The sequence below is a fragment of the Argopecten irradians genome, chromosome 15 (genome assembly GCF_041381155.1).
Source record: "Argopecten irradians isolate NY chromosome 15, Ai_NY, whole genome shotgun sequence".
Classification (NCBI taxonomy): Eukaryota; Metazoa; Mollusca; class Bivalvia; order Pectinida; family Pectinidae; genus Argopecten; species Argopecten irradians.
Genome location: NC_091148.1, coordinates 23269715 through 23279479, shown reverse-complemented (window position 1 = coordinate 23279479; position 9765 = coordinate 23269715). Strand labels below are relative to the sequence as shown.

At 34.7% G+C, this 9765-nt stretch overlaps 1 protein-coding gene across 1 annotated transcript; it reads left to right on the top strand.

Moving 5' to 3' along the window:
* Positions 1–215: 215 nt before the first annotated feature.
* LOC138309500 (uncharacterized) lies at positions 216–8116 on the top strand. The gene is made up of 5 exons (XM_069250715.1): positions 216–347; positions 1116–1170; positions 3152–3295; positions 4305–4571; positions 7037–8116. The coding sequence occupies exons 1-5, from the start codon at positions 345–347 to the stop codon at positions 7147–7149; spliced, it is 582 nt and encodes a 193-aa protein (XP_069106816.1). The 5' UTR covers positions 216–344; the 3' UTR covers positions 7150–8116.
* Positions 8117–9765: the final 1649 nt, after the last annotated feature.

Here is a 9765-nt window from a genome sequence, read left to right as displayed (position 1 = left end):
TGTTATATTACAGTATACATGACGTCAGCATAATGCACTTTACTGTCGCGACACAATTGCTTCCAGTGAACCGTAAACATCTGATTTCTATTGTCTATTACAATCAACATTAATTTTGAATAAATCTTATGGCCTCAATAAGAAAAAAGAACATAGCTAAAAATAACAATAAGATCTATATATATCTACGTGTATTTGTATGAGTATGACGTATGATATTTTAATTAAGTGACAGCCATTGAAGCGTGACCATCTTGGTAAATACCCAGCCATTTGATACAGAATCATAGTGAACACCGACAACGCTAGGACGTGTCTTTGCCGAGACTATACTACATACGACAATGGTGAGTATAGCATGCAAATACTATCTATATGAATTCAGTGTCTGTCGTAATTTTTATTATAACTAAAAGTGAACATTAATATTAAGTGTCTTCTCGTCCAAGTTTATTTAACTGAAATACATGAAATGCATTGTGCAACCGAAATCTGAGCTAAATTCCATCCAACACTGTGAAATGTTTATGTTTTCTAACTAAGCTTTTTTCATATAGTTTTAGGCCCTTGATATTGAAAATTGTGACGTAAAATCAAATTGATAAAACGCCTTAGAACGCGATACAAAATGCTGATGTTTCACATCATATTATTATTATTCCAAAAAGAGGGTAAAATGAATGTTTTTTTTTCTTTTGTAGTTTATTAATGTATCTCATCTAACTGAAGTGGCAAAAAGAAATGTCGGTTAAAGTGGCAAAATGAAATGTCGATGATTGAAACAGGTGTACATTCGAAGTTAACGCACCGAATAATACAACAATGTACAGCGATACTAAATTATCAAATCGGAATAGTGAAAATCGTGTCTATAATGAGCATGCTTACAACAATGGCATTGTTAAAATGTAGTAATTTTCATTCCTTGTCATGCTATGAAATGTTTGTAATGTGTGTACAACGAACTACGTTTATAACGAAGTAATAATGTTAGCCCCACATGTTTGTTATAACGGTGTTTTACCATAATATCGCAATTGATATTTGTCACATAAGAAATTGATCAAACAGAAATTTATATCAATTAAATTGTAAGAGTTTCTTTGATGTTTTAGGAGCAGCAACAAGTGACAGATGGCGAAAGTGATTTGGACGTAGAATTCGAGGAAAGTATGTCTTTGTTTGTTAATTATTTTTTATGCCGTATAATAGTATGTTTACATATGTGAACTTTTGCATATTGTTTCCGACCTAGTAATTATTTATTTCTCTGTAATTATCACATGGATGCTGGTATGACGCGAGAATTTATTACCTTTTCTGGACTAATCCATAACGTGCAATATTTATTCAAAACTGATATATTTATTCAAAATTTCAAATATGTATTTTTAAAGTAAAAATATTTGTTCAATGTTTAAAACACATATACATGTATATTTAATGTGAAAAATAATAAAAATTAAAACTAATGATAGGTGCACAACATGTGTTACTTAAACAAAACAAAAAAAAGTAAGCCTCAACATTCGCATTAATACTCAAAACTTACGGACGAACTTCTGACTTTCTCTGGCAAAAACTCACAGAATGGTATTATAGCAACCTGTTCCCACTCAGTTGATTACATGCATATTAAGTGGTTCAAATCGTGACGCGCGTTTGTCTAAAAAGGCATTGGTTTAGGTATACTAGTGGTTGAAGATGCTCCAATGCTGACCAATCGTGCATTGTATTTTAAAATCGCAACAGGAAACTATATTTGCAAACGTTTTATAGACATTGACAATTAAACATTTTTGTAATATTTATTATAAAAAAACCATAAACAATACTTTGTTTTCATGATACAATATACTATGTTTAAAAATATAGATTCAAATATAAGAAAGAAAGAAAAAGAATTAATAGCGTCAGTATGTCAACCTTGATATCTGATTGCTTACCAAACACATATATCAATACAAAATATCGTAGTATTCGGACAAACATGCCTAAAGTCTATGTATCATTATTTCACATGTTATTAATCCAAGGTTTAATATCCAGGTGTATGATAAATCATAACAATTGACGATTGTGGATTTAATTGGCACTGTTAACATTGTCTCATATCTCCTAATTTACGTCATTGGATTAACAATACGGGAAGGGTTGGGTTACAATAGACAATGATACAGCCTTAATTAATGACTTTATACAATATATGATAGTACTAGCCAAACGCGTACTTATCAATGTAATATCATCCATAGAGTAAAAAACATACGCTTGAATACCAGGTGAAGTCGTGTAAAGGTGTGTGCAGTCAAAAGTAATTATTTCAGTTTATACAGGGTAATTGCTCTCGATTGTGTGGTAGCATTGTGTATGTACTTATGACAAACCCTTCACTTCATCGGTAGTGCCCTGCAGGTAGGGCGTTGGAATTGTACATGCTGCCAATATTGCATGATAGTACAAGGCGACTAAATTTAGAATATTATCTTTTCTCTTCTTCCTAACTATGTTCATCCTAACAGACCCTTGACACCGCCTCATTTTGGCCTTTTGTTGAGCGGCCGCCCCTGTGAGGTAGGCTCTGGGTTCTGTCCCCGGCCGACACACAGCAAAGTTGTTTCTGCTCCTGCTTAGCGCTCAGCATATAGTGAGAGGGACGACTGGTTCGCTTGTTGTCAGTATAATGTGATCGGATGGAGTGTTTTGCTTGGTTTCTTCGGTGGCATGCTTCAGTGATATAGCACTATAAAAAGGGCAAGAGTTCCACTGTTCAAGAAGACATAACACGTATATACCACAGTCTCCCAAAACACCCACCCTAGTTACCAGTTTATATTGAATTGTAACCCACAATACTAAGGCCTCCGGAGCATCTGGGTTCCTTTTATCAAACAGACTAATTTTGACCGAAAGTTAGTCTGTTGGATATAACGAAAACCAGGTTATATTATCACTTTGTCTCATGTGTCTCCATTACAAAAATATTTATTTATATTTTCTATTGCCAAACCGATTTTGAGTTAAAATTATATTCCTTTGCATTTCTTCATGTGTATGATTTATTCGTTTTTATAAATTTGTGTTGTATTTGTCGTTATTGAATTGTGATAGGTACATATATTTATTAAATCTTACCTTTACTTACCTGCAGAATGTCAGCACATATTTAACCTGTTTGACGCGGACGGGGATGGCCAGCTTACAGAGGAGGAGATTCTGAAGGGCTACCATATGTTCGAGATGAACCCAACCCCAGAGGAACTAAAAGAGACCATGGAAGCTCTTGATATTGATCGTAAGAGACTACATTTTGTTTTGGTGTTACTGTAAAACATCTTCGATCTTCTGGGGGAGTTTGGCCCTGCATGTAGGGCCACAGGGACCTGGCATGAAAATTTTTAACCAACAGTATTCATATATATATTATAGTATCTATAAATAGATATATAGATACTATGATATATATATGTATACTGTTAGTTAAATTAAAAAAAATCGTGCCAGGTCCCTGTGTGTAGGGCGTTAGAATTGTACCTGCTGTCCCTATTGTCTGATCGTACAAGGCGACTAAATTTAGAACCTTATATTTTCTCTTCATCCTAATGCCCCCCTTGACAACGCCTCACTTTGGACTTTTGTTGAGCGCTTGTCCCTGTCAGGAAGGCTCTGGGTTCTGTTTCCTGGTCGAGACACAGCAAAGTCTATAGAAGTGGTAGTTTCTGCTTCTGCTTAGCGCTCAGCACTAAGGGAGTGGGACGTTGTCAGTATAATGTGACCGGGAGGGGTGTGTTGCTTGTTGTCTTCGGTGGCATGCTTTAGTGATATAGCACTATAAAAAGGCAACAGTTCCACTGTACAAGATGACACAACACGAATATACCACTGTCTCCCAAAACACTCACCTTGCATTTCACACACGTTTCACATCGCATACATGGGGCGTCCTTGCATAACCCTGGCTGTTAATAGGACGTTAATAGATAAACCAAACCAAATCTAGGGGAGTTACTACCAATGTCGCTTTACCTACCCCTAGAATATGACAAAGTAACTATAAATGCTCTGTATGCGACAACAGATGAATGTATAGTTTGGTCCGTTGACGTACACGTATATTATGAACATGTTTCAAACGACATTACCTGGTTATGGTAGTGATGTATACATGTACCATGCAAATGTCACTGAAGGTCTATAATTTGATAGCATATGATTTGTTTGCAATTTTTTTTAATTAAGTTTGGAAAATAACTTACTCTGCATTTAAAACGTGTGTGTGTGTTTTTTTATTATATTTCATATAGATTCGGGCACAGTGGACTTTAAAGAATTTAAGACGTTGATGCGGAGAATTGATCAAGAAGAGGAGAGAATGCGAGAAAAGAAACAAGTGACCGAAGCGTTTAAGAAGCTTGACCGCCGGAAGAGAGGCTATTTAGACAAAAGACAATTCACCATGGTGGTAAACGGGGCCAAAAAAAGTGGGGCTGAGCCAAAATTCAAAAAAGATGAAATTGATGAGTTCTTTAAAGCTGTAGACACGAACGGAGACGGGAAAATTGACCTCGAAGGTAAATAGAAATGTACCATTAGAATGAAAATTGACCTCGAAGGTTAATAGAAACGTATCATTAGAATGTACTTTCATTCAATGAACTTTATGACCGCGTATTTTACGTCGAAAAAAAACAAGTGCTAATTCCGTATTTGCATATTAATATTTTGTCTCCCCTTGTGGATAAGTATTGATGGTGACGTCATGTGTTTAAGAGCAAAACGTCATAGTTTTTTCACTGTATTGTGTCACCACATCAACGCATCGAAGTCTCTAACCAAACGTATGTAATATATACTATTGTCACTTCATAGAGCCGTTTAACGGTACACTGTGGTTGACTGTTTGGCTTTGAAGTTGGGCGTCGCTCTCTCTGTAGTCTTCGAAGGAAATCTTTGCTGGCCAACAATTGGTTCAGATATTTTCCTTTTAGCTGCCTTCAGTTTTACTATGGTATATTCGAGGGGTGTAGATATCGTAAGTGATCGGAACCCCTGGAGTATCGAGGATGGCGATATTGTATCGCCTTACTATCTTCTATGAGTTCGTTTATTGATATCACCGGTTAATCAAATATGGCGTTTCATCAAGGTCAATGATCTAGTTTAACAAGGAAATCATGCAATCTTAATGTCGACATTTCAAGGCCTAGTTTATATATGCACATTATGTCTAGACACAAATTTTATCGCAAAACATTAAATCAGAAATTTTGCTAGGAGATTTGTTAAATATTTCCATCTTAATGTTAATGATACGGGATATGTCAAATTTCGTTTTGAATAAACTCGGATGATAAAAACGGGATTCATTTTGTTAAAAAATTATTTTGAAATCAAATCTGATAAATGATTGATAAATAATGTTGCCTAGTGTATTCAAGACTCCTCTAGATATGTCTCTGCAGGAGTTGCATTATAGAAATACAACAATCTAAATTACTCCACTAGATATGTCTCTGCAGGAGTTGCATTATAGAAATACATGTACAACAATCTAGATTAAGGTTAGACTTGTAATTTTGTATCCACTGCGATGTTCTTAGTTGCGCTCAAATACAACTTCCGATACAATTTGTATGAGAACGTTTCGTAGAGCATCGTAGTGAAGAGCAGAATAACAAGTCTAATTTTAATCAGATTGAGGAATACAGATACATATTCCGAATCATTTTCACACAAGTTTTACATATTTTGAGTTCTTTCAGTTACAAAAAAAAATGTCTGCTATATCGAATTTGCGTTTTTTTTCATATAGATATTTATATATATATATATATTTTTCGTTCTTTGTTGCCCACCGTCATTAATAACGATGACTTTCAAAGAAAAGTCTGATGTAGCTTACGTTAAAAAGATTTTTTCAAATGTGTTTGTTTCTCTTGTACTTTCAATTTAAGTTTTCAATATTCCCCAAAACTCTTTACAAGCCATTGATACAATTCATTCCTGAATTTGGAATAATAAATAAGTAGTTATCAGATTGACGAAATCCATTATTGAACATGAATAAGTGGAGTGATCGCTGTGGAAATAATGATAATATCACATAATTTAATCAATATCTTACATTTGTATCTACTATAAAAGTATTTCCAATGATGCACATATCATAGATCAAGATATATGTCCTCTTTATGTCTTCAAATGTCTTTTTAATTGACTGCTATCGTGCTTTATTACTTCACATTTGAGCCCATTAGCCATTCTGGTAATCATTTCAACAGAAATTGTTATAGGTGGCTTGACTAGTAGGTCATGCTTACTGTCATAACATATACATACTCGATATTCCCTGTGTCGACTGTTCCAAACCACGAAACTAGCTATAGTATACTGCTTATCAACTTATAGTTTCGTCTTCTTTTAAATCTCGCGAGATTCTATTTCCAGAATTAAGTCCATGCATCCTCGATACCCCATGGGTTCCGATCACTTACGATCTCTACATCCCTGGACTATCTCATAGTAAAACCGGAGGCAACGCAACAGAACATGTAATTCAGTCCTTTGATGTACACCAAAAGAGCCGTATAACGGTAAACTGTGGTTGACTGTGTAGCTATGAAGTTGGGCATATCTCTATCTGTAGTCTTCGAAGAAATGTTTTGCAGGCCTATGATTGGTTCAGATTTCCCTCCCTAAGCATGGTTTGCAGGCCTATGATTGGTTCAGATTTCCCTCCCTAAGCATGTTTTGCAGGCCTATGATTGGTTCAGATTCCCCCCCCCCCGAGCTACCTCCAGTTTTACTATGAGATAGTCCAGGGGTAAAGAGATCGTAAGTGATCGGAACCCCTAGAGTATCGAGGATGAATCCAGGTCGTGAAATTAAATCGCAGTAAAAATACGAAATTATTGTAGTTACAGTACTTTACCATATAGGTATATGTTAGCTCATTATTTTCCCAACTGCCTTGATAAACAAAAAAATCTAGTTTTACGTATTTGATTGATATTCCCATTACAATCGCTTTTTTCAGAATTTGTAGAAGCTTTTACTGGAGATCAAGACGCATTTGCGAGTGTAAGAAAACCAGAATATGAACTTCAAGAAGAACAGGACACCGCACAACAGGAGGAGAAACAACAATAAAAGCCTACCCAGATAGAATATCAAACGTGATCGTCTTGAATATTTTAGACTTCATTGTAACAGCGGTAACGTATCATGTGCTATGGGTCGAAAGATGTGACCGATTTGATTTTGTGCTATCGGAAAAGTGCGGGAGGTTTCCTGGGCGGTAGCATCGCAAACTGAACCAGAATTGAGAGATATGCTACATTTCTACCAGATTTTTACACATTATTCTACCATATCACTTTCAATACCCATACGTTCCATGGTTTAAAGCGTCAAACGTCAGACAGAGGAAGGATTAGTTTGGTCTACAGTATATTTTACTCTTGGCTCTAAATCCGAAATGGTTTGTTTCTCCCTTCCAAACTAGAATGGTAATGTATTGTCTAAAACTGCAACCATCACAAATTCACATAAACAACTTTTTGGTATATATCTCCTGATGAGCCATTCATTTTTAGATTTATTTGCTTCCTATTGAAATGCTTTTTTGCGTTTTGTTCATTAATTTAGTATGGTCATAACGTTAGAATGAGTATATATTTATCGTCCGAATACTAATGGTGAATATGAAAAGTGACAAGCATTGCTTCCAAATGCGCTTGATAATAGTATAAAAGTATAAATGAGAAATGTTTGCGTGTTTGAGGCTTTGTGTGTATGTGTGTATTAACTGACAATATTTACAAATGAGTATATATGGTTTATCCTCGTAATTTATCTGTGAACAAGGACTGCAAGGTATTGTTATCATGGTCAATTAATATTTACCTACGTACTTATACAATTTGTATTGGATTTTTATCGGTCATACTGGCAGATTAATGTTATGGAAATATTGTAGAATCTGTCTATTCTAGGTTTATTGTATATTATGTATTTCATTGCATACTGTCTATTCTAGGTTTATTGTATATTATGTATTTCATTGCATACTGTCTATTCTAGGTTTATTGTATATTATGTATTTCATTGCATACTGTCTATCGTTCATTGGCCTTCCAAATTTCTCACATATTAATTACGTTCAAGTTCTGCTTAGTTTACTGTCTATTCTAGGTAAATTAAAGAAAAGTTGATGTATTTGAAAGCATACGTGGAAATGTTATGACATCTGAGCCTCAGAACGTTTTTAGAATTTATACTTTTAATCAAGACATACGCAACATTATTGACGTTGAATTCACACCATTCGTATCCTTGCCCGACTGTTCACTAACATTATTGACGTTGAATTCGTATGTACTACACAGTAGAATATTCATGTTTATGTATTTTGATTAAGCGCATTATCGTATACTTTTAATAATATATTGCATTTATTATAAGCTAAATCAACCTAATGGCTAGACTTGCTACCAGTCTTAAGAATTGTAAATCCATCACTAAAATTTGGCTTGATAATTTTTGTCCTCGTGACATATCTGATTGTGTGGGGAGATTTTGTCAACAACTTTGGGTCTGATGGCTAGTCTATGTGATATTTAAAGTTCTTACAATAAATTAATATCCTAATTCTCTTTAAAATATCAGATATTTGTGGTATATCTAGTAAAACGATATCTGACACACGATAGGTCCTGAGAAGAGTATTTACATGACGGATCCTATGTATTGGTCGTTACTTGTGTATCACGCAGTAATTCATAATAATAATAATCTAAGTAGGGTTGGAATACCGGAATTTCATTAGAATTTTAACAATTCTGAAACTTGTACATCAAATATAACCATTGTTGTTGTGGTTTTTTTTTCAATATTGAAGTTTCGGTTTTTGTCACAGTTTATCGTTTAAGCATACTGTTGTCAAAGGGTCGTAGACGGACGATAGCTTATTGATTTATTTCAAAATGCAAGTTAGAGATCATTTGTGTATCTTTTGTATAATGCTCTGATTGTAAATGCCTTTAATGATGTTTACTATTTCAATACAACCGTAGTCATTAATTTTCATGAAATGAAGTTCATTTTACACGATTTTGAATATTTTGAAATCCTTTACCACTTTTAAAACCAATGGATGCCTTCGTCAGTTATGAAAATTCATTTGTCTATATATGATATTGAACATTGAAAATATTGAATTGGAAGAGTGCAAGTATGCATTAAGAGTGAATGTGTAGATAAGTTTATATCAGTAGATGTTATATTGAGAAGCATTAATTATATATTGAAAGTTGCGTCTCAGCTGAGTAAAATAAATGGAAATTAAAACAAAAACGAATAATTTTTCATTACTTGAGTATTTCAACTTCGTCGTTTACAGTAACGGTAGTATAATGTGAGTGGTTGAGTGTGCTGCTCGGCGTCTCCTTTATTATGATAATGCACTATAAACTTAATATGCTATCACAAGGAGATACACCGCCTCACTTTTGGCCTTCTTTTGAACGCTCGTCCCTGTGAGGTAGGCTCTGGATTCTGTTCCCTGGCCGAGTTTTTGCTCCTGCTTAGCACTCAGCATTAAGGGAGTAGGACGACACATACCATAGTCTCCCAAAATACGCACCACGCGCCTCATGTGTGACAACTGTTGAACAGATAGTTTTGTCCTTTGATGTAAATCACAAGAATCGAATAACAGTGCATTGTATGACTTTGAAGTTGGGCACGACTCTCTCTGTGATCTTC

Excerpts from the sequence above, each read along its gene's own strand:
- LOC138309500 (XM_069250715.1), top strand. Across the intron at positions 3,296-4,304 it reads GGAAGCTCTTGATATTGATC|ATTCGGGCACAGTGGACTTT; the intron begins GTAAGAGACTAC and ends TATTTCATATAG. Across the intron at positions 4,572-7,036 it reads CGGGAAAATTGACCTCGAAG|AATTTGTAGAAGCTTTTACT; the intron begins GTAAATAGAAAT and ends CGCTTTTTTCAG.